At 32.9% G+C, this 27,207-nt stretch overlaps 1 protein-coding gene across 5 annotated transcripts in view; it reads left to right on the forward strand.

The window, feature by feature from the left end:
* The window catches only part of FSTL5 (follistatin like 5), an 811,548-nt gene that overhangs the window by 728,129 nt on the left and 56,212 nt on the right, over window positions 1–27,207 (forward strand). For all 5 annotated transcript variants that reach the window (XM_050791292.1, XM_050791294.1, XM_050791296.1 and 2 more), the window contains 2 exons: window positions 10,055–10,162; window positions 14,174–14,298. In XM_050791292.1, the coding sequence (XP_050647249.1) occupies window positions 10,055–10,162; window positions 14,174–14,298 (233 nt within the window). The remainder of the gene's footprint in view (window positions 1–10,054; window positions 10,163–14,173; window positions 14,299–27,207) is intronic.

The following is a 27,207-nucleotide window of genomic DNA, read 5'->3' on the forward strand; positions in this document are numbered from 1 at the left end:
ACCAAAGAAAAATTACATAAATTAGACTTAATAATTTTTTTTTAATTATTCATTCACAGATAATAGTAACAGAGTGAAAAGTAAAAGGGCAACCCACAGAGTAGAAGATATGTGCAAACCATGTATCTGTTAAGGGATTACTATCCAATGTATATAGACAACTCCTAAAACTCAACCACAAAAATAATCAAAACTGGATTCAAAACTGGGCAAATGCAATCCCAGCACTTTGGGAAGCCGAAGCGGGCGGGTTAGGAGATCAAGGCCGTCCTGGCTAACACAGTGAAACCCTGTCTCTACTAAAAAAAAAAACAAAAATTTAGCCGGACGTGGTGGTGGGCCCCTGTAGTCCCAGCTGAGGTAGGAGAATGGCATGAACCCGGGAGGCAGAGCTTCCAGTGAGCCGAGATCGCGCCACTGCACTCCAGCATGGGCAACAGAGCGAGACTCCGCCTCAAAAAAAAAAAAAAAAAATGCGCAAAGAACTTCGATAAACATTTTTCAAAGATGTTATACATATAGCCAATATGCGTGTAAAAAGATGTCCGATATCAGTAATGCTAGGGAAATGTAAATGTGAGTCAAAACTACAATGAGATGGCACCTTATACTGATTAGGATGGCTACTACCAAACAAAAAATAAGTTTTGGCAAGGGGTTGGAGAGATTGAAACCCTTGTGCATTATTGTTGGGAATATAAAATGTGGAGCTGCTTTGAAAGACAGTTTGGTGGTTATTTAAAAAATTAAAAATAGAATTATCATGTGGAAGTAACTCAAGGGTCTGTTGACAGATGGATACATAAAATATGCTTTATACATGCAGTGGAATATTATACAGCCTTACAAGGGAAATAAATTCTGAAATACGCTACAACATGAGTGTAATCTGAGGATATTATGCTAAGTGAAATAAGCCAGTCATAGTAAGACAAAAACTGTGTGACTACATTTATATGAGGTAATTAGAGTAGTGAAAATAATAGAGACTGAAAGTAGAGTAGTAGTTTCCAGGGCTAGGAAGAGGCAGAATTGAGGAAGTATTGTTTAATGACTGTAAAGTTTCCATTTTACAAGGTAAAAAGAATTATGGAGATTCATAGGGGTGATGATTGCACAGAATTATGAACATATTTCAGTACACTTGAAAATGGTTAAGATGGTAAATTTCATGTTAAATTTATCTATCAAAGTTTTTAAAAATGAATAAAAAATACTAATTAAATAGATAAATCTGGGAATTTTGGCAAACAACAAGAACAAAAGTCACAATTAATACTATCAGAATTGAACGAAAAAGAGATATACACGCAGTCTTACAGAGAATAAAAGCAACTAAGAAAATATTAAGTTAAAATCATGCTGGTAAAATTTGAAAAGAATATGAAAGACCAAATTAAAGAGAAAATATAAGTTAATGACATGAAATACAAGAAGAAATCAAGAAAAAATGATTTTGTGACTGACCAAATGAATTAGGAATACTGAAACAAAAAACAATTATCAGGTTAATCTAAAAATGTGTATCTTCATTAACTAAGCAGTTGATTTCCCATTTTTTCTCTCCACATGCTCTGGGAATAGCAGTACATTCCCAACTATCCTGAGGAATATGCTGGCTGGCAGCAATCTAAAAAGCTAGTGTAGACCTGCTGCTGTAATTCAGGTTTTTCTAATAGTCACTGTATATTCTCAGATATTCTACTATCAAAGACAAATCCTAACCTTTTCTTGCTACATTTTGTCCCATGCCACCCTTTATCAGCCTTATTGCCTCACTTTCTATAGCTGCCCTCCATTTGGAGAACAGAATCAAAAGCAACATATCAAATATGTTCCAATTGTGAAAAAGAAAAATGTAGGCACTTAATCCTTGGAGCAAAACACAGAGGCAGCAGTATGTAGTGGAAGTCGCTCACTCAGCTCTGGAGAGGTATATGATGGGATTATTACCTGTCAATTATAAACAAGGGTTTTCAATTATGAGAGCTATTAAATACCTTGCTACAAAGAAGGAGAGTGAAAGAGCAACTGCAATTATGTGGGCCATTCTGGACAAACTATTCTACAGAAATGTAGTGATCACCTGAGTATATGGAATGAACATTTCCATACTGGGTACATCTATGAAGTATTCTTTCTGAGAGGGAAACTACTTTTTGCGTCATGTTGTTGACTGTAAATATCTACCTCAAGTTTTATATATATGCTACCAAAATACATACATTTATCTTTTAAAAAATATGTTTTGCTATTTTTGAATTTACCTAAGCCGCCTTTTTTGCAGCCATGTATAATTTCAGCCTGTGCACCTCTTTAGATAATGAGTTCCATAACTCTCCTACATGCTGGGTGAAATAACACATCCTTATATTTGTCTTAACATTACCTTAGGAGTATGTGAATTTTAGTCCTCAGAGCACAAGTTTAAAGTTGAATTATGAATATGCCAATGACTCCATTTTTATACTTGAAAATAATTCATCTTTTAGAATTTTAAATTCTCTTGAGGTTTTTTTTCTAATTTAAAACAATATGTAAAATGGTTGATTTTACAGACAAAGATATCAACTTTTGTTTTATAAATTAATCATCCTAGCAACCTAAGTGTATAAAGACATCACACATTTACATTTGTGGTGAACTGCAAAGTACAAAGTTAATTTTGTAAAAAGTAAAGCATCGATTCTCAATTTGACCATTTTTGTCAAATGAGCCCAGATTCAAAGTTAGAATTTTTTTGTGTCCAAATGATGTTTTACTTCTTTACTGTATGATGTGCTTTCATTTACCTATTTTTTTCTAATCTGAGCATATTATACAGAGGCAACTAAGAATACTAATTGTAATCAAATTTTAGTTAATTTTTCCCAAGCATTATAAAATGGTATACATTATACATAGTATGGATATAGAAATAAGGCCGTGAAGTCCAAAAATCAAAATGCCTTCTTGAAAAAAACAAGAGTAAAGGAGATAATGTCACACTTATTGAAATTTAAACTTTGAAGTTTTCTTTTTCAGTCCAGTCAAACTGAGCACCTAGTATTTCATGCTATCCTCATCCATGAAATTATATTTCTGATTTTTGCATGTATTTGACTGTGTGGACTGGTATTAAATGTGTATTTTGGGACTAAACATTCTTTAAAATTTAAACCGAATATTACATATTATTATTAAAATGATAAATATTTTCATGACAATATAAGATTTTTAAAACTATAATAAAATATTAGCATTAGGAGATCGTTGGGATATTTGTTTTCAGTAAATACATCAATATCATTTTTATCTGCAGCTAAAAAGTAAAGGTCATTTTTTTTAATGGAATCTATAAACTTGGTGTTGCTTTAAATGTCAAATTGTTTCAATTATTGCTTTTGACACCATCAAAGTTTTTGTAGGAATGTTATACAGGTGATGTTTTGTAGTATAAAAGATTAACTAGTAAACAACTGACCTCATTTTGTGGTCTATGGAGTACGATCAAGTTCTGCTTGGATACGGAAAGGGCTTATTGTGACACCTTGGGAGTATTCTTAAGTATCATCAGCAGTCTTCTCCATCATTAGCGTATTATCTTGAGAACTGCATCATTATTTTAAATTAGGTTCACTTAATTAGCCAGCTGGTACTTTCCTTGTCAGACTGATAAACAAGCTGTGCTTCACTGTTCCTTCATATCAAGAACAAACCACAAGTTCTGTGTATCTTTGTTGCTATTGTCAGTATTTCATGTTTAGAAGTTGATACAACTGGTCCATAACTAGGACATCATGTGTTTTAAATTTGTTTTATATGCACCCCCTCAAGAAATACGAATTTTTTAATACTATGTATGTTGAGATTGTGAGGGAATTAAGTTTAGACAGCAACAAAAGAAATTTTAAAATCTCATAATGTAAGTAAATTGCGTATCCTTCAACAATGTTTTAAAAATAGTAAAGAAAAAATGCTTTTATCAATATGTGTATAACTTTTTTATTATTTATATATTTTATGTTAACATATTACACAAAGCAATAAGGTAAAAAGTTCATTCATCATGACAATATAACACTGACAACAGTACTTGCATGAGAAACTGAGAAATGTAGATTCTAGAACTCATATATAAATCACGACTATTGATTGAGTACAATTTTAAACATTATTATTTGAAACATTTTTTTGAAAACGTTTAATAATTCAATAAAACTGCAGAAGAGAGATTGTAAATTAATAATGTCAATATCACCAGGTTAAGCAAAGGCTACTGTGTGAACAACATTTATTTTAGTGATTATTATGTAGGAGAGAAATTTCCAATATAGAATTGGAAGCTATCACTTAAATAAAATCTTACAGAATCATTCAGTAGATGCAAACTGATCCCCTTTGTTCTGTTATGATGGTTCCAATTGCCAGCTACAAGTAAGTCTCATTTCCATAGGCTTCTCAATACAGTTTGAAAACAACTTTTCTAGCAAAATAAATTCGGGTAGTCAAGTGTAAATTATGCTGCTGTTTGTGGTGGCACTTGTCTGTAGCTACTTGGTAAACTGAGGTGGGAGGATTGCTTGTGACCAGAAGTTGGAGGCCAGCCTGGGCAACTAGGAAGATCCCATCTTTATTTTTTTAATGTAAATTACAGTAAGCAATACATGAGCATTATATAGGTTAATTTTGAAATAAAATATGAGCACATAACTAATGCTTTTTCCTAATTACATATTCCTGAATAATGAATTCGCTTCATGTCATTTTTCCTAAATTAAATGAATGGTGACTGCATAAACAAAAAATGTGCACACCAGTGGTCTCCAAAGTGGAGCATGTGAAACCCAAAGAACTTACAGGTGACTAGTTATGGGAAGAGAATCCTGTGACATCAGTTCACAATTTTTTCATCTTAAAAACATCATATTGTATTTAATAAAAAGCTACTATAAGGACCAATATTGAAGGCCTGAATTTATCTGTATGTTGGATGGTCAGGTAACATATAGTGAACTCTAGTGTCTTGAGAAGAAAGTGGGAATTTTACAATATGAAGGGATCAACATTGGTACTCTTAGTCTTCTGTTTACTTTTATCCGTATAAAAGGAATAACAATAGTGCATACTTCAACAAAAAGATTGTTATGAAAAGTAAATTTTTAAAATTTGTGTCTTGTACAAATAAGGTCTCTGTAAAATACCTCATTAAAACAGCCAGGTTGTATAAGCTGAGTGCAGGAGTACAATTATTTTTGTTACATAAAATAATAATCTCAATTTCAACATCAGAGGAGAAATTTTTTAAGAAAATAAATAATAGTAATAATGATCATGATCTTAATAATAATAATTAGTTGCCATGCTACAAAATGTTGCAACTTACTTTTTATAATTAAGTAGACTTAGAAGTTGATTAATTATAAATTGAGAATACTATTTCACTAAGTATTATTCTAAGTGCATGGTTTATATCATTGACCTAAACAAACACAAAAAGCTTAACTTCTGGGAGCGTAGAATCTATTAGATGTAGGCAGATGATAAATAAATATAGTAAAATACAAATTATGCCATATGTAAGGTGGTAAGTGCTTTTGGAAAATGTAAAAGTGCAGAGCAAGGACAGGAGGGCTTGGGAAAGCTGAGGAGAAGGGGTGTGCACACCGGGAAGGAGGGTTTGATCATTAAATAGGGTGATCAAGCTGGCCGTGCTGAGAAAGTGAATTATGAGCAAAGATCTTGAGGAAGCAGGCATTGGGATTCTACGGAAGAACTTTTCAGGGAAAGACCCTCCAAAAGGCAGAAGCATGGATGACATATTGGATGAACAGCAATGGAGGCCAGGAGATTCTGTATCAGAGATATCGAGGAAAGTATAGTTGATGATGAAGCTGGAGAAGACTGGGGAGGTGTCAGTTCAGGTAAGGCCAGGTGGTCATTATAAAGACTTTTGGCTTTCAGTCTAAAAGAAATTAGAAGATCCTGTAAATTTCAAGAGTATCTTAGCAGGTATTTTGTAAAATCCAACACAAAATTTATCTCTTCCAGAAACTGATATTTTGAAGCTGATTACTGTCATGACTTGTCTGATGCTTAAAGAATGAAAAAAAAAATCACTCAAACAAATTTGTGAGAAAGACTGATGAGTATAAGGTTAGAAGTTAGACACCATGTGATAATGATAATGGTGACTGTGTTCATGGGGATAGTAGAGCTATTGCAAAGGGATCACCATTTAGAAGGTAGATTCAATTGCTTTTCCTGAGGATGTGAAGTATGGGAGGAAGATGGCAGTCAAGGATGACAGAATCTTTGCAATCCTTTGCATAACAGGTGGAGAACCATTTCAACTCTTTCGTGACAAAGAAGTTCAGAAGTTGTCTTGTGGCAAAAACAAAATTTCTTATGTGTCAAAAATATTTCCCTTCTGTTCTATAAAAACCAATTGGTCTAAATTTACTAATTCTTTAAAGTCAATTTCAAGGGCATACGAGCAGGTATTTTGTAAAATCCAGCACATTATTTATTCCCTTGCCAAAGCTGATAGTATTAATAGTAACATACCTGCTTTTCTGACTGAAAATTGGGTCATGAAAGTATTATCCTGAAGGTAGCCATTTGGAAATATTTTTATCATTAATGTATGATTCTGTTGATGAAAATCATATAAATGTTTCCTGTATAAAATGTGTTATTTTATACTTGAAAACTTATAAATTTTCTTAAAATTGCAATTTTTCCGAATAAAGTATGTTACATTACATTTTTTAATTTTGATCTGCATATATTTTTCAGTTCTGGTGAACTCTTATAACCAGACAGCAAAATAACTGAATTTAGTGCAAAACTTTTGAAAAGCTGAAACAAAATGTTCAAAACTTTTAGAAATCATTGAGTAGACATTTTTCAAAGTCCAAAGTTATTTTGAAAATTGGCTGATATTTTTCTCCTCCAAATACATATATCCTAATTTGTTTGAAGGCAATTCATCATGAACTGCCTTCTGACACTTCCTGTAAAATATTTCCATAAGTTAACTTTTAAAAACATTCTCTTTCCATTCATAAAAATATTCGTTCTTGAAGGCTCAATGAAAGCCTTACCTCTTTTCCTTATATTTTATCCTGCATTGTACTGCTTCCTCTGAGCTTTCGTAGCATGTGGTCCTTTTTATTTTTATGACACACATCAAGTTATTTTAAGTGCTCTTTTCACCCTCTAGTCTGTAAATTCTTCAAGGACAGAAACGGGTTTATTTTCTCTTCTAGTCTCAGTTCTTTCACTTACATGAGAAAACATTATGATGCTAACAGTCACTAAATCATCTAGCTCAATTAGTGTTTCTAATGGAAGTAGTAGTAGTAGTATGAGTGGTATTTCCATGGTACTTAATACTCACCAGGCACACCCTAAGTACTTTACTATCTCACCTAATACTCACAATAACCCTTTGAAGTAGGTATTATTACAGTCTCCATTTTATTGTAGAGAAAACTGAGCCATAGAAAAATTTAGTAACTTCCCAAGGTACTATTATTATTGTTGTCATTATTATTTTAATGTAAGTGAAAGAATTAAAGTTTGAAATTGGCTTCAGAATAAATGCTCATAAACATGATCTATACTGACTTACAGTGATTCTCCATTAGGACTGTATTGCTTGCAGACATGATGGCATGTATTTGAGCCCCTTAGGTTTCTTTTTAACCTCCAATAGAGGAAAAAGACCCAAAGCAATGTTTTTTATACATGAGGCATAAATAAGAGAGCAACATATCCACACATTCCCAGGAATAACCAATCAACTAAGAGGGAGTGTCTTTCATATGCAGAGAGGTTCCCACATTGGAAAGGAACATAGACTATCAGATCCCATCTGTCCTTGTTACTGGCTGGACAACCACCAAGGAGTCTGATTCCGTTTCCTTATCCCATTAAATGTGGGTGTTAGCCTAACCTATGGTTTGTAGTATGTCTCTGTAAGATAATACTTATGAAAGACCTGGTGAAAAGAAAAGCAATTTGTGAGAGCTGGCAAACTGGAAATTTTCATTCAAATTGTTCCCAGATCCTTACCGTTACTTACAGACCTTTGATATATTCTTACAATTAAATAACAATGAGGTTTTTTTTTTTACTGTTGCTTTTGTCATTTGTGTTGACTATCTTATCTTTAACATTTTAAAGATCTAAAGATTATTCCATTTAAAGCTGCATACAAAATAGGCTATTACATTCACACATAGATTAAGTTTAACATATAAAGGGAAAAATATGAAAAATCAAAGGAATCTTATGGCTTTGTTATTAGTGTATTGATTAATGATGACTTTTTAGGGCTATATATGCACTGAAATTATTGATTAGTACATGAAAAAATTTAAATGAAACATCTGGCATTCTAACACAATTAATAGAATCCAGATTAACTGTTCCTTAAGCAATAAAGCTATGTAATTACCTAAATAACATCAAGTCTGGGAATAGCTGTTCTATTTTTGTGTAACTATTCAAGGTTATAAAGAATTCAGTTTCCTTTTATTTTTCTCCTCTGCACCCTCAAAGTATTGGGTTTTCCTCTTAACCTAATAGCTTCCTGGCCTCTAAATGACTTTGGAAACTAGAGGCTTAATATCCTCATAGAACAGCATTCAAAGTGGGAAATAAGAGAACATGTGGTGGAAGGAAGCCTTCTATTATCTCTGTTGATGGAATGGAGTATTATTCTCAGAAATCATGCATCATATTAATCTTTACAATACAGAACTAAAATATGCAATGTGACCACTCTTAGCCTCTGAAGAGTCTGGGAAACTCAGTATCAGTCAAAAGGAAACAGAATTAGTAATTTCCTTCGATCTATGGTGCTTGCCAAGTGAGCTACCTTCCCTGAGGACATTGCTGTCCATCTGATCCCCAAACAGTATACTGACTCTCTTAGCCAGGAAAAAAGGGGTAAAGACACTAATATAAAAAATGTTTAAGTGAGTTTGCTCCAAAATCCAATAATTATTCCAGTAATGCAAGAATATTGAGAATTTTAAATAGGCAAAATGAAGGGCATTATTTTATAAAAGAGATGCCTTAATAAGACTTAATTGCTAACATTTAATTTAAAATATGAATTTCCGTATTTCCAACCACAACTATAGTTTACCTGTTACTAATGCACTGAGAAGAACATTGCATTATGGGTAAGTACTTAGAAAATTCTCTAAGGATAGTTAATAGAGCTTTGGGAAGAAATGCTTTCACTATTGGATAAAGTTTGCTTTATTGGATACCATTTGTTTTATGTTACATAGTTAGAAAATATATAAGTACCTACTCCTGGAGATTAATTTTAAATGGTGTTAGCTTGTAATATGAATAGCATAAAATTAAGGTGAGTGAAATAACTTCCTGGCATCAATTTGTTTTCTGAGAATTTTATTTTAAGTAAACGCTAAATATTATAAATATTAGCAGAAAAACACATTTTCATACCACACATGGTGCATAAAAAAATAATTATTTTTTCTTCTGTGGTTTTGAATTTCTCATTAAGGAAACTTAATTAGCTGATCATTCGTTAGAATTACGGCCATATATCAGATTGTTGGCATTTTAACATTACAGATAGTAAAATCTCGTAACCGGAATTGGGATAAAATAAATCTAATAGTGTAAACATAGTTTACATTCAACACTTAATTAAAATGAATATATTAATCTTTTATATCTTGAGTTTCTAAGTAGCTTCTCCCACCTCACAATGTGCATAGGTAATAAATGAACTGAAAGCCATGTACAGTTGTGCAAATGATAAACAAAATGTTTATCATGTATATGATAATTGTGATCATGATAATCATATATTATAAAAAATTTAGAAAGATAATACTTTATTAATTTATATGAATGTATATGAATAAAGGATGATATTTTCAAATATCACATAAGGGCTTAGGAAATTATATATTTGGCAAATTAAGTTTTTAATCTGACATCTAAATTAGAATCTTCATAATTTCTGGCCTAGCTTTAAACTAATAGTTTAGTCTAAAACATTTTTTTCAATTCTTTATTGTAGGCAGTGAGCACAGACCCTGTCCCAGTTAAATTACACTATGACAAATCGCATGATCAGGTCTGGGTGCTAAGCTGGGGTACCTTGGAGAAGACATCACCAACACTACAGGTAAGTGCATCTCTGTATATTAGAGAAAATAAAGATCTTTAAAGCTTTCAACATTTTGTTGGATATTTGTGATCATTTAACAATGACATTTTTCCATCTGAAGACTACAGCTTTGATCATAACTAGATAGGCACAGAAAAGGGCAAAAAAAAAGTTGGCACTCATGTACTTTTGGACGGGGGAAAATCGTAGGTTATATGTATTAAAGGTTATATTTATATGCAAAAAGAATAACCTATAGTGACAAAGCTGATGCCATTTGGAGGAAAAGAAAGTCATAATTTACTTTTCAACAATTTTGGTAAAGCATGTATGATAGAGACAAAGAGAATTCGACAGCAAAAGCCTCAAAGCCATTTCCATTTTTCTCTAATCAGGTAATATTCTATTATCTGAGGAAAGGCTTATTTCTAAAGGAAGAATAGAGGTGTTATTCTTAGGGATTTTGCCTCTGCCTTGAAGTTGTTTATGTGAGAACTTGACAGATACAGAAAAAGAAAAATCTGCATTTTGGTTATGACCCTTTGGAACAGTCTTTAGACTTTTATAATTACAAGTTTAAGCAGAAACAGAAAGGGAATGGGAATGAGTGTTTGGTCCTGGAAATGTGTTTTATATTACAGTATTTTTCAAAATGCTTTGCGATTTTGCTACTGCCTCTCTTAACAAGACCCCAAATTATTAACTTTTGGACATTTTAAAATAAATTCTTTTAAATGAAATAATTTTATTTTTAATCAGTTGTCACTACCAAGACTTTTAATGTTTCTGAGTTATTTTCGGTATGGCAATATTTAACTTACAAATGACACTTTTATGTAAATAGAATATTTTAATACAGCTAGCATAATGATGGATCATTTTATATTCACTAGAAATATGTGTCATTTGAAACATTGAAAATATATTATAGTATTTTAGTTATTGAGTTTGCAAATCAATCCACTCTCAAAATTTGAGGTCTTAAAATTAAAGGATGACTCACAATTCTGTGAGTTGGCTACCTGGGCAGCTCTGCTGATATGATCTGGCAGCACTCATGGGCTCCAGTTATCTGATAACTTGGCTAAAGGTGGAAGGTTCAGAATGCCCTATAGCTCTCACGTCTATCGCATGGTGGTAGTGCTCAGCTGGATGCCTTGTGTCCCATGCATGTGACGCTCACCCTGCCTCGTCACAGCATAACAGTTTTAGGTTACAAAAGTGGAAGCTACAAGACCAGCTGAGGTATGGGCTTCAAAATGCACGTAAAGCCAATTTTGCTACATTGTATTCATCAAAGCAAGTCACATTGCCTACCCAGATTCAAGAGGATAGAATGATAGAGCCAATTTCTTGATGGACAAAGCACAATCTTCACAAAGGGCAACTTTTAGAATCATCTATCACAATATGGTAATAGGTGCTTGCTATTTGAGATTTTGTATTCATGCATACTCTTTGCAAGATGAATAAAACAGGTCAATATATGTGATTTTTTAGAAAATATTATTATAAATTATTTTAATACACTATTAACCTTAAGATTAGCATAGCTTAAAAGTTTAATTTTTTTCATGTCTTTCTTTTAAAAAACTAAAGCTGCATATATTTTTATTATACAGTTTTCTTTAGAATTGATCCCATCCTCTCCCCTTTGATTCATGAGTGTACACAGAAAAAAGCCTTCTGGAGGTGTTCTTCACACACATTATTCAGCCATCTAAAAATGGGTTCTTCATTTTTCTCTGGATGCCTAATAAAAATATTTTGTGTGAATAGAATATGGTATATTTTAAAAATATTTGCTGGGTGGGAGTGGAAGGTGTCACAACTGAAAATACAAAATAAAGTGTAGGAATTGAGAAATATCCTTTAAAAAGGTATATACAAGAAGATTTATTTACATAAGATTTATGTGTGTGCATATTATATGAATATGGATATAAGACTGATTAGATAGATAGGTAGATGGATGGATAGATAAATAGATAGATTGATAGATAGATAGGCAAACAGTATGATAGGAAACCCAAGATCTCTGGATCAGAGAACAGGCCATTTCTCACTCATGGAGCATGTTAGTGTTTATGCCCCAGCCCTAATCAACTTTGGGTCCCGTGGAGAGCCTAATGCTGCCCTGCATGTTCAGCACAGTTGCATGAACGAAGTGGTACCCTAGAATTATGTCTCTACGGTTTTTCAGGCTGCTGTCATATCAGCCTATCCTCTGTCTGGACAGATAATTATCATTACTCTAGAATGTATGAAAATCTTCCCCTGGAAGAGGAAGAGTAGGTCATTTCCCTTGAATGTCAGTAAATGGTTCAAAGGAGATAATTCTCTAAATCTCTCAGGAGCAAGACACTATCACTAGTCTCCAAGGCATTTTTGCTGTGCCATTAGCCTTAAACCAAGTTTGCCAATGCTCTTTGCTGTGAAAGACCTGACTCTGCAGAAATGTCAAAATATTCATGGATAATCGTCTCCCAAAAGATTATCAGGAAACATTCACAAAGGAAATGGAAGTCAAGACATGCTTCCTTTGGAGAAACTGAATTCACAAAACCAAAAATACGGGCAAGCCCTCACTTGCCATTTAGTGTTTCCCATGCCATCATGTTGAAAGATTAGGCTGGAAGAGAAATCAATGCTGAAGTATATTCTCAAGGATCAGAAAATTATACTTATCTTTTTCTTTGTGTTTTAATTTTTATTATAATTTAATCCATACATCTTTGTCAAATATACAAGCAAAATATGTATTTTCTGAGATATTTATAATAAAGACTAATGTCATAATTGTAGATATATGATAATATTTTCCAATTCATGTCCTCAGATGGATTCTCAAAGATTTATCATAATTTATTTTACTTTTAAAAGTCATATATGTCTTATAAAAAATTCAAAATACTGCTTTAAAAATTATAATGAGTCTGTAATCCACAAATTTCACAATTGGAGTATAATTAATGTCTTATCAACTGCACAATAATTAAAGAAAATATTCCCAGGAAATAACTTGAAGTAGAGGCCTTCCGTTTCACTATTGTTCAGGAAGTGGGCCCCAGCCAGGAGGAATTCCAATGGAACTCAATGGAAGTATATTCATTTAAATGAAGAAAAATTACCCTTTGGGAAAAACAAACTAACTCTAAAACTAAAAATGATAAAATAAAATCTTGTCATAAAAACCAAGGAGAAGTTTTAGTCATGAGGGAGAATCACTATTTAACTTAGTCAGTAATTTAGGAAGTTATTTTGATGGCCATATGTAGAAAGTATTTAAAAGGGATAAATTAAAGGCAGGAAAAAAGACCTTTAGAAGGCCACCAGAACAACGGTTGTGCAGTAGGAACGATGAAAGGTAACAGGAGTGTAAACAGATGTAAAGAACTAATAGGATTTGGTAACTAACGGAATAAGGGAAATAAACTAGTTTAAATGTAGTTGACCTTTTCTTTAAAGGACTATAAAAGTTTTTTAAAAATTCATTATGAAAGATGAAATATCTTTTATTAAAACACTTAAACCCATTATTTTTCAATGATAGGAGGAAAACTTTTTAAAATATGGATTTATGTATTCTAAGATTTTAAAAATTTAAAATGTTTCACATGATTTAATTTGGAGTTTTCAAAACTATGTTGCCAGTTGTTATACTGAAGGGATTTTGTCCTAATATCACGCATTACATGTACGTTTGCATTTATTTTTCTCATTATAAGAAAATTAGGATTTTTATAATAAATAAGTTGCTTATATGCCTATTTATTTTATATTTTAAGCTGAAATTGTTCAAGACAAATATTTTTCTATTTTTTCTTTATAGAAACAACAGTTTCTATATTGAAAATAAGCAAAACATCACCGAATTGTAATTTGTGTAATAATATATTAATTTTAAGGATGGCATAAAGTCTATGCAAACAACTGCCAGAAACATTTGTTTCATCTCTAAATAAAATTAAAACCTATACTACGAAGTGACTGCATTGTTGAGGTCTAACCGAGGCGTGTTCTGTTTAGGTAATTACCCTGGCCAGTGGTAATGTGCCTCACCACACGATCCACACCCAACCAGTGGGAAAGCAATTTGACAGAGTGGATGATTTTTTCATTCCCACCACAACACTCATTATCACCCATATGAGGTAAGTGCTAAGTTGAATGATTGACTTTTTAAAGATTTATCCCCAATTTAATAGAAAGCCATGTGAAACTTAGTTATAAAACAAATACACTTGTATAATTGCACTCGCTTTAGCTTTGTCGTATCGGCTTACTGAACCTTTGTTTATCAACATTAGTGATGAGTTTCCCATCAAATCTTTCTCTTTATGCCTAATGGAGGTGTGAATTAGTGAAAATACAGTTTTATTTTTAAAAATTACTTTAACGATGTTTTTGTAAATTGTCATTAAGATTTTTCTGACTGGGCTCTTACAAAATGCTGGCATATCCCCCCAAAATAAATAATTTAGAAGATAAAATCACTTCTCAAGTGGAGAGAATGTTAATTGAAACTTGGTATGGAGAAGCAGCCACAGTCATAGAAATGTATTCAATATAAATATTTTGTTCACTCTCATGTCAGTTTTAGATCACATTGTAATTAATATAAAATTGTATTAGGAAATACAAGAAGTTGAAATGAAATGTTTGAGGTCTGCACTTTCAGAAAAGATGCTAGTGTGTTTTATTCTTGATGTATTCACAAGAGGCGAAAAAGTAATATTAACTTCTAGTGATAAAACTGCAAAGCTTTATAGAAGAGATTTAAATGCTAAAATGAGAAGGTTGGCATATCATGATATTTAATATTATGTATCTTTAAAATCTATTGAAACAATTTAAAAATATTTGCTTAGCAATGTTAAAAATGAATTTGGACCAAACAAAGATTTTGTCCTTTTTCTCAAGTGAATTCTGATGTGTAGGAACTGCTCCAGCTAAGTTATGTGAGCCATTATTGGATTATTGTGCGTATTTGTTTCCTTATTTAAATTAAAAATTGTATCATCTAAAAATTGCAGTTGTGAGAATTATGAAAGACTGCATAATTCAACTTTGCAAGAAATAAAAAGGGGGATTAATAAATCAGAATTGTAACTCAAAGAGAATAAACTATTCCTTGCAAAGTCAAGTATATTTTCAAAGCTTGATATATTTGTCAATCAATTAGCCATTATTTTCAGAATGCCTATTATGTGCTCTGCAAAAAAGTGATTAAATAACATCATGTGCAGGCGGGGCATGCTGGCTTACCCCTGTAATCTCAGCATTGTGGGAGGCTAAGGTGGTGGTGTAGCTTGAGTACAGGAGTTCAAAACCAGCCTGAGCAATATGGCAAAACCCTGTCTCCATTAAAATTTCAAAAATTAGCTGGCACGGTGGCGCGCGCCTGTAGTCCCAGCTACTCATGAGGGTGAGGCAGGAGGATTGCTTGTTCCTGAGAGGTGGAGGTTGCAGTGAGCTGAGGTCACACCTTGTGCTCCAGTCTCTGTAACAGAGCAAGACCCTGTCAAAAATAATAATAATTATTATTATTTCAAATGTTTATGGAAAATAAATTATTGAAACTACAGACTATCTGATGAAATTAATAATGTTTGGGTTCTGATTGTAATAGCTCAGGGACTTAAAAATCAGAGTTGGACTGAAATGGCACTACTTAAAATGATATCTGAAAAATATATGAAGCTTTTATACATATTTAATGAAGATAAAATTTCATTTGTCATTGGGTGTTATGACTAATAAATATTCCTTTGCTATTTTCAAGTTATTGACAAAGTATTAATAACCAATAATTAGATATGTAACCTTTGTTTTTATCTCACTTGCTTATTCCCTATTACTGTATTTAATATACTATTATCAATCCTTATTTTTTTAAAATGTACTATTAGTACAATTTCTTTGAGAAAAGTTTTAGTGTGTATGACACCGCTAGGTATAATTGTGTATAGTTGAGAGTGTTTTCATCCTATAATATGTGAAGTTATCATTATATTAAAATACCTACTGGGGTCAAGAGGATAGACTTTGGTGTCATGCAGTAAGTATTATTTGTAATTCTGTGTTTGTAGATATAATTTATATTTTGTCAGACCATAGTGTCTCTTTGGGTTCTAAATGATTACCTCAGAGCTGGAGGTGGAGCTAATATTAATTCAAAAAACATCTAAATATTGTGAAGAAGTGTAAGGCACACATTTATTTTAGTTCTATATATTATGAAAAAGAGTGAAAAGTATAATCAAGGATATTTTTAAGCATCTTTATATTCTTTTGAGGAGTGTGCAGTGAAATGCATGGGTATTTTGTGACTACTTTATTTATATGCATTTAATTTAGTAAGAGTAATTTAGTAAAAATAAAAATTAAATTATGGCAATCCTACCTGCTTGTAGAATCCCATTTTAATGAACATGGATGATCATCAAATTTCTTAGTGCAGCTCGAAGTAATTACTCATTTTACTACAGTGAATGCGAGGAGTAAAAATTAACATGCGTTTCCAAAAATAAACTGTTAACTATGTAAGGTAGTTTCAACATAATGAGAATTTATTCCACATCAGGAACACCTGAGTGATTGGATATGGTCTTTCCTCTTACCAATTTCATATAGTTTCTTTCTTTCTTTCTTTCTTTTTTCTTTTTTTTTTTTTTTTTTTTTTTTGAGACGGAGTCTCCCTCTGTCGCCTAGGCTGGAGTGCAATGGCATGATCTCGGCTCACTGCAACCTCCACCTCCTGGGTTCAAGCAGTTCTCCTGCCTCAGCCTCCCGAGTAGCTGGGATTATGGGTGCCCTCCACCACACCCAGCTAATTTTTGTATTTTTAGTAGAGATGAGGTTTCACCATCTTGGTCAGGTTGATCTTGAACTCCTGACCTCAAGTGATCCACCTGCCTTGGCCTCCCAAAATGCTGGGATTACAGATGTGAGCCACAGTGCCCGGCTCATATAGTATACTTCTAAGCAAATTCAGCATGTATTTAAATATGTGCTGCTGAGATTGAATCGTTATGAATTGTGTTTTTCAGAATTTGACACTACTTTCTGACTGTTGGGCTTAGTAGAAATTTCCGTACCAGGCAGAGGGTGTGAAACATATGTGTTGAATTAATATTAGTTTTCTTTCTCTGACTCTACATCACATTAATCTGCTTTTCTCTCATGCTGGTACACTTATTTCATATAATTTATATCTTCAGTGTCTGAAAAGCTTCTGGACAAGTGTCAGGCTTTTATATTCTTAGTGCCTAAAAACCACTGGACGCTTAATTTATGTTTCTCATAGGAATGGAAGTAAAGAAGGAAGAAATTGGTACACTATTTTCTAAACAAGATTATCTGGTACTGAGGGAAGAACTGTGTTTCCTATATATGGATTTCTCAGCCTCCAACACATTATCAGCGTTAAGCAAATGCTGTGTTCAGAGCACACAAATTGTGTGGAACCAGTAACTACGGTAATAAGAATTTACATCTGCTGTCAGACAGATCTAAGCCTGAATATCCCAGCAACACCATTCACCATTGACTCTGGTGACCTTAGCCAATTTACTTCATTTCTTTCTAAGGACTGGAATAAAATAATGCTTGAGTATTCAGTTGCTCACTAGTTGTTGTCCAGACTTCATAATCTTCACTGGGACACTGGCTCCCCATGGATTATTTACCATTTTCCTGAAAGTCTGTACTTTTCCCTGCCTGGCTTCATCTCATTTTTTCCTCCAGTTTTTCTGTTTCTGTGCCTATGATTTTCAGGCTTCTTTAATCTTTAAGCGTATCAGATAAGCATGCAGTGTCATAAAGTAAATCATGACTGAGGAATTTAAGAATACCATTTAAGACACATTTTCAGACTTGAAGTTAGTAAAAAATTTTCTTTAAAAATTTAAACTTAAGCAAGAAATTAATAAATCATGGAAGCCATAGTTTTAAAGTTGAAGAGATTATGCAATGCAAACGGAGTATATTTTGGAATGACATAAGAAGTAGAAATTCGTTATAGGACGAATTTCAATTTAGATTTTTATTTCTATAAATAAACATATACAGATACATAAAATTAAAAGTGACTGTTAAAAATGAAGATGAATGTAATTCTCATAATAGTCAATTATGTCTAATAAAATTTGAAATGATAATACGTTACCTTCAAAATCAATTGTAGACAAATATAAAGCAACGTTTCATTATTCTATGTGTAATTTGTATCCAAAAAAGTAAGTTTTATAACTCAGTTGTCATATTAAATTGAAATTACAATATCATTACATGTAACTAGATATATTTGAATATTTGAAGAATATTGTAATTCTACTATTGTTAACTTTTAAAAATTTCATGGCTAATGCATAGGAGATTTGGTGAGTTTTCACAATGCTTGTGTTAAACTTCAAAACAAGTAATTCTCATAAAGCATGAGGATTTACATAATCAATTATTTTATTTTTGATGCCATTGTGAAGAGAAAAATTAAATATCAGTTTCTTATGTGTGAACATTTTAGCTTGCTGTGCAGGTGCAAGTAGAATTTGCATAATAAAGATCAATAGGTTTGGCAGTTACATGTTATATTTTCTTTTATACGTAAAGATTCTAGAAAGGTAAGGAGAATTGAGAAAAGAGGAGGAGAAGCTAAGAAGGTGGCAGATATTAGGCAATGAGTAATTTCCATGGAATTTTTCCATGAAACCTCCCTGAAAAAATCTTCACTAATCCTTCCTGAGAATTATTTGTTTGGGGCAGAAGGGGGATGAAAGTGAGAACTACATGGAGACCAAAGTGGTGCAGAGCAGGGAAATATAATAAATCTGAGTGCAGGATACCAAGAAGGCCCGAAAGTGTAACCTACCAAAATGCAAGAATTAGCAGAAGTCTTTCCTAGAGCTTTTGACATAGCAGGAATAAAATGTGTTGTCAAGAGAATAACAGCAAGATATCTTCACCTAGATTGCAAGGGAACAGCTAACATTTGGCTTATTTGGTGTTATAAGTAGAAATCCTTTAACGTTCTCACTGACTAAAATAATACCTTTGATACAATTTAAAACAAGCGCCAGTTGATTAAAAAAAAAAAAACAGATGTATTATAACTGGCCCTTTGTAGCACCTGCAAATCATTCTTTTCCCATTTCTTCTCCTATCTCTCCCAGTTAGAGTTCAAGTACAAACACATTTAATCCAATCTCGCTGAAACATGCTGATGTCAATTGGCACACAGGGCACTTAGAGTAAATTCAAGGAGATGACTTCTGATTTATATATCCACTCCAGGGCTAGTCCTGTGAATAATAAGAGAAGGCATAAACTCAAGTGATGTTATTTGAGATATCTTGAAAGGCTTACCTACTCTTGAAACCATCCCCCCCAACCCAAACTACTATTTGATTATATTATTTGGAATTTCAAACCACTTTTCTCATTTTTTGGGTTATATTTGTATAGAAATCAATCTCTAAATTGCTCTTATTTCTTGAGAGGAAAATGCAGCAGTTAGGAAATTGATATGCTTATTATTGCCATTTTTGTCTAGGGGTTGATTGGTTGATTATGTAGTGTCTTAAAATGAATGTTTGTACTGGGGAGGGTGTGCGTGTATGTGTGCATGCACATTTATTTATTTCAGTCAGTGATTACATGATAAGCAATAAGATGAACAGAGATATTTGTAAATCACACTGACAGGGAGACTTTAAGCAACAGGCATTTATGTAAAATCCTGAAAATGCCAGTTCCCACAACTTTTTCCTCCTCTGTTAGCTTGGTTCATTTGGCATGACTTGACCTGCTAAATGAAACAAGTAAACAAACAACTAGTGTTCAAAAAGTTTCCTTATAACATTCCTCCCCTCCCCAGCACCACACCCCAAGATGATATTGGTTTGGACTCGAATATCATAGGGTAATTCAGGAATTCAGTGAAGTGGACCTCAGTGTTACTCTTCAATTTGAATGTGCTGGAAAGGACAAGGGTAGCTGGAAGGCGCTCCTTTAGGATCCTCAACGGTGAAATAAGTGCTAAGAGTGCAAGAGTACTTGGAGCCAAATGGGGGTAGTAAGGGGTAAGGATTTATCGTGTTTCCGATCAGTAGTAATCCCTGCACAGCCAAAGGCTATGGCTCTTCTACACAGATGAAGTAAGATGAGAGAATAAGTAGCGGACACCACTCTGGCAGTCTGGAGAGTGGTCTATAGCACTCCTTTTCCATCATAAATTACAGCAGGGAAATGATTAAGAAGGGATTGAGTTTGATATATGTTTCCTTAAAGCTCCTCCAAGGGAAAAATAAACATTCTGTGAAAGTGAAAGTTAAAGTATATCATTCTCCCCCATATTTTATCAAATCCGTTAAAGCAAAAATTATATATATGGCTAACCATATATCAAGACAACTCATCTTATGACTTGATTCATGGAGAGGCCTGGTGTATGGAGATACAATTTTAGCACTAAAATGCTGTGGTTCCGTTGAAATCCTAGCACGGAAGAAATTGAAAATACCTTTTGTTCCATGGCATTTAGAGAAAAGTACAATCTTGGGATGATGAGCTGCAATTAACATTGTTTCAAAAAATGTTTTGTAGATGAAAATCTCACAAAAGTCACAATTCAGTGAGGTGTGTTTTAACTCCTTTCATCCTCACATGCTAATTCCTCCCACAAAGAGATATAAACTAACAAAGAATTCTAAATATCCCAGGAGCCAACTCTGTCTATACTCTCTCAAAAAGTGAATATTGAAATACACATAAGTTCTGAAACTGTGACCTTCCCTTTCCACAGTTTCTCTTACCTTCTTTACTCCCCCTCTTCACTCCAAATACAAACTATATTTTCAGAACCTGTTAACTCATGGGATCCTTAGATCCCCAGAGCTACTGCACTATCTGAAAGCAGAAGATATTCATAAATTATCAAAGTATATACATATACTTTTATATATGCCTGTGTGTATACATATGCAAACCGTTGTTAGCAAACCACCCAGCATTCTTATATGTGTGCAAAGTTTCATCTACATAAACACTGGATAACTTTCCTTAATCTTATTTCTAGTGAAGTAAACACACTGTACCCGTCAAGCTTTGATCTATAATGCCACTCTTTCTTTTTCATTGTGGTTACCTGGTTTGCTTTTATTTTAAGCAATATGTTCAACTTTGTTTAGCATATTAATCCAGGCCACACATTGAGTGTAAAATGCTTAGACAGAAAAAACAGAGTGCTTTTCAGTGTGTCACCTTTATTATTTCTTGAGTTAGAGAAACCTGTCTGCTACCCTTCTTAGTCTATGTTCTGTGTTAACTGTGCTCTGCTCTGACACTTGTAAGAAAGGAGTCTTGTCTCCAAAGTGGGTGAACATAATAGACCTGCACCTCTTTCCACAGAGTATTTTGTTAGTCATATTCCTAGCCCACATTTGCTATGTAATGTTTTTGTTGTATGGGTGAATGAGATTGGATTTAAAGAACAAGTTATTTTTAACATATGCATATGTAATTATTTTAAAAAGGAAGAGTTTTTATGGGTATTATTGGTAGACTCTAAGCTCTAGAATTTAATAAAGACTCTAAATAAACTTATGCTACAACAATTTTTACTGAAGAAATCAATGGAGCACTAATAACACATAATTTAGAAACACTCCACATTGCAGATTTGACTCTTGAGTTTTATTATGCAAAGTAAAATAGCTCTTGCTTCTTCTCTCAGAGGTCCTTATGCTAACTCATCAAAGTGTTCAGTAAAACAGGATTGTTGATCTCACAGGATCCAGTATTCTCTTAAGAGACAGCTGTGGTATACATATATAAGCGAATATATATGCATATATAGGTACTTTTTTCTTTATTACATATGATTTTGGGTTTGCTGATAATGGTAAATCACACTTACTTTACCCTAAACAAGTCAATTATGTGGTTGCAGAGATTACTCTGTTTGCTCATTAGTAAAAACACTCCCAAATATGAATTAAAATGCATAAAGAAATATGTCAGTAGTTAAGACATAATGAATACATCGAGAGAGGGGCAGAGTTCATTGTGAGAATTTAAGAATTTTCTTATATGAATTTAAAGTGTACATTGCATGGCCTATTAATACATATATCTAATACATGCAATATTTTGAATCAATCATACATAGCATTAGCTAGTTCTCATAAAATTTTGGTAAAGAAAAAGATAATGTACATTGAGGTTTTTAATTATTTGTATCATTAAGTGAATATATTACTTTTCTGTCAACAGAAAAGGGCACATTATATATTTTATCATAGCATCTTATTTTATGAATTTATATTTTTCTTGATGCAACTGTTATTAAAATGATAAAACTTCAAACACAGGAGTATATAACTTAACAGAAACTCTTAAAGCATTCTACTGTGGCTTAACAAAGCAACACCATTAAATAAATAATTTTATCTTTGAGAATACATACATAAAATAATGGTAAAACATTTTGGAAACTTTCTGTGAATGTGACTAAATGCTTATTTTATATACACATCACTTTTTATTTTGTTTGACCATAAAAGCAAGATTAATTTACATGTAAAATTAGTGGTGGTGGCTGTGCAGGCAGTTGTGGGTGGGCATCAGTGATGGCCCGGATGTGCTGTATCTTCACAATGTTCAGTGGCTGTAAAAATTATTCATTGTGAATCCAACTGAGGTAACATTTTGTATCATATTATTTGAGTTATAAATCTGCTGATATATCTTCACTATAGCTATCCATGTACAATAAAGAAATTACTGGTTATGTTGAGTCAAACAAATAATATTCAGACAATCACATTCCTGTTTTCATTTAAATTAAATTAAATTTGTATTTTATTTAATTCAGGCATTATTTCACGTTTACTTTTTCTGATACAATGTTTTATTTCTTGCTTTTCCTTTTGAACACGAAATAATGCAGTAAAATGTCAGGTTTTAGAGTTCTTTAAGATATGGTTCAAACAAAAATGAAGTACATGAAAAGGATGACACTGAGCCTTTAAAATGAACCATAACAGGGAAATCCAGCAAAGTAGTGGATATGTGGAGAAACTGTATTATATCTAAATTGTCATCTGTCATGGATGAAAATGATGTGTTGATAATACTTTTGATAGTACTTTTGATAACACTACAGATCAATTTTAACAGATACATTTGAAATTGATGTGTTTTAAAATATCTTAATATTTTAAAATACTTGAGAACAGTTTTTGGACTATCATAATATTTGGTTTACAGAAGGAGAATAAACAAGGCTTATTCTTATTAAATTCATTGTCAAAATTTCAAATTCATTAGGGAAGCATGTTTTCTTACTATATTTATGCAAGTAAAACATTAAAAAATTCATTTTTTATTTGAAGTCTTTAAGGTAAATAATTGAAAGAGATTAACTTTTTTATTACGGTAAACAGTGACTTTATAAGTCAAGAATATAAATTTTAGTAAGAAATAAATGAATGACAATTTTAAAGAAAAGCGAACTAGATATATGAGAAACTGAAAGTAGAGGTGCTATACTACCATTTATTCATATGGTCCAACATAGAGTTTCAGTAATAATTTCTAACTTTCCCTTTGTCCTATGCACAATAATCATTTGTAGTGTTTCTCTATAATTTCCTTATTTTAATATTGATTTTAAAGTCTGAATTTATAAATCAAGTTCGAGTTTACCATACCACTTCCATGCCTTCAGGCTGTATTGCTCAATTGTAGATTTTGTATTTATTGCTAAGGTTATTATATATGTTAATAGTGATTAACAAACATTGAGTACTTACTCTACACCAGATACTGAGCTAAGCAATTTTTATGCTCTGTCTCATTTAAAACTAGCAGCAACATAAATTTGTATTCCTATTCTATAAATGGTGAATCATTTCATATGTATTAGAACCAGCTATAAACTCAGTTCAGTCCAAATTTAGACTTACCACTCAATACATTCTAGAATTGAAGTTATTTCCTCATTCTTGGGGTAACACCTAAAGATTGATGCACTCTACAAGTTATCCCAACCTTTGCAACACTCCCTTTTCTCCCATTTACCTGCTATTACTACAACAAAACTTCACTCCTCACAACAGATCTACACCATATTTTTGTGCCTATCTGTATTTACTTGCAGAAAACTTTGTTTCTTTATCCTCTCCCTAATATTAATAAATCCTTCAAAGTCTACCTTAAAGCCACTGTTCATAAAATTTGTTGAAATTTCCCTAATTGAAGTCTTCTTGGCATTTTGAATTTTCATTATTTTTCATTTGTATGAGATACAAGCAGAAGCGAGAATTTGAGATCACACAGACCTAGGCTGGAAACTAGATTTCCAGCTCCTTTGAGACCTTTAGCACAGTATTTAATATCTCTTAGATCAGTTTGATTTTCCTCTTCCAAAGGTAAATGATTTCAGAAGGGAGAGAGAAAAAAATATAGTGTTGTGTCAGTGGTCCCTGCAGACCCTGCAGTAATTTTTGCTGTCTGCTCATGTCTAACTTCATAAAGTCTGTTCATTAATCTATTCTTCGCCAGTCTCACAGACACAGCCCTAAGCTGAGGCCCCTTGCCTCTCAACTTCTAAACACAATTTACTCTTTCCTGTTTTCTATATTTATCATTTTCGCCATACTTCAGTTCACCAAACAGAGAACCACTAGATTCCTCTTTCTACGTTAGATCTAGAATGATATAATACTCCAAAGGAAAGAAAGAAAAAAAAAAAAACCTCAAAACTCAGATTTTGTCTTATTTTGCTACAGTGCTATATAAATAATATTATAGTTTTTAAAAAGCTTAAAAATAAAAGATTTTTTTCTTGTTGCTTATAGATCATGTCCCAACTACACCGAAGCTCCCTCTTTCAGCAGCCTTATATTCTAATGTTGATATGTGGACATCATATGATCCAGCCAAGAATAACCTGAGTAGCTCCCGTACTTTCCGGCTTTCACATCATTACTCATTTTGTGTAAAGTGCCCTTTCCTATTCTGATTTAGATCCTCTTCTTATCAATCTGCTGGCCAAACTCAGCATCACTTTCAACTCATGCAACTTTCCTGCTCCTCTAGTCACTTAAGACAGCACCCCCCTCAGAAGTTACTTCGTGTTGAAGGCAGTCAACCTTACATCAGTTGTAAACACACTTCATTTATTAAATAAGATTGCATTAAATAACCAACTTTTCAAATACCAGACACAATTCCAGGCTCCAATAGGAAATGACGTACAGATTTTGTCTTATTTTGCTACAGTGCTATATAAATATTATTATAGTTTAATAAAAGTTTAAAAATGAAAGATTTTTCTTAAACTCATACTTTGGAGTAATAAGGATATAGATCCAAATTCATGTTCTGCCACTTACTACAGTGTGATTCCAAGTAAATTAAACTGTGGAATAAGCTTTAAAAAAATTAGTCTGCTAAGGATTCACCCTCCTTCTTTGCAGATGTGTCTTTTGCATAAGTTTTTTCACTTATCAAATGAAGGACAGCGCCTGACATAATCCTAGGCAGATTTGCCCTTGAACTCTCTCTGACCACAATGAGTAGTTCAGACATGGGCATCTACTCCATTCAGAGACCAAATGTTGCAGTGAGACTTTTACTGGGACTTTCGGAAAGAAACTTGCTTTTTGTGTTTACTGCCCTAGACCCTCAAAAGATGGCAATCTAGAGCTGAATAGCTATTTTCACAGCACTTGAAGCCTGACTTTGAAGCTAACATTGAAAATGCAGGAGCCATTTTTTCCCTCCAGATTAAGAAAAAAATAAGTTATGATTACATTACTGTAGACCAAAAGCATCTATGATTTAGCTAGTCCTAACTCCAGAATTTCCACCGGTGAGCCCCAAATTCCATTTGGCTTTAAAAAGTTTGGAATGGATTTCCTATTATTTACAAGAGAAAGAGTCTAAGATTAGTTTTTCATATTTCTAAAGCATGCATATTATCCACTTCACACTTGTTTGGTTTGATTGCATCCTCTTGTACAGTTCCTGACACACAATGAGTGATTAACAAATGCTATTTTCCTTTTCCCTTGGAATGATGAATTGTCGTCATAGTATTTTTCCTATAGTGGTTATAATAATTAGCACTCAGTGAATTTTCATCGAAAAATAATGTACTTAGGAAAGTTTCTCTGAATATCTGGCTAGCATGGTAATTCTTCATAAAAGAAAAATTTACACTGAGCCAAGTCCCACTTTTTATCTTACAGAAAACTTCGCCATGACCTTAGGTGTTGTGGACACAGAATTGCCAGTTATCAGCCACCTGAATAACACCATATGATGATAGCTCACTTTGCAGATATTTGTGGCACTTGAGTTACCTCAAAAGTAACAATTAAACTAAGATTGCAGTTTTAGAAGTTTTTTCAGTGTCTTTTAAATTATAACAGTTATTGACGGGGCCACAGGTTCACTTAATCTGGGCATCCATCTTTATGGCACATACAAATTCACGTTTTCTATAAATGCTTTTAAAAGGTAAACTAAGGCACAATGAAATCTTTAAAGAGTTTATTTAAGCAAACGATGAATTAGGAGGCACCAAACTGAAGGTGGTTTTTGGCCTCTGCTGAGGGAATTAAAAAAAAAAAACAAAAAACTTTTTACAGAGTGAATGGGAAGCAAAGCAAAGCAAATACATGATTGGTTACAATTATTTAGTTACCTTTTTGGTCTATCCCATTGAAAGTCCCTAGTTACATAACTACAGATTAGTTGGTAACTATAAATTAGTTGGTTAAGCTGAAGTTTCACTTTTCTTTAATATAAGAAAGCATTTACAAGAACTAGCTGAAGTTAAGTTTCACTTATGTTAGCGAATAGCCCTAGTTAAGTTGTGCTTATGTTTGCAAAACGTCAAGGTTGCCTCCCTGGCTTAACTGGCCATAGTCTGCTCAGGGGATTCACCCTTTTATTGTAACAGTGCTACCAAGAAGAGAAAGTTCACTAGGACTTTCCTCAAAGGGAAACATTTTATTTCATTTAGGATTTGATTGAAACTTTTGATTCAAAAA

The sequence above is a fragment of the Macaca thibetana genome, chromosome 5 (assembly GCF_024542745.1).
Source record: "Macaca thibetana thibetana isolate TM-01 chromosome 5, ASM2454274v1, whole genome shotgun sequence".
NCBI classification, from domain to species: domain Eukaryota; kingdom Metazoa; phylum Chordata; class Mammalia; order Primates; family Cercopithecidae; genus Macaca; species Macaca thibetana.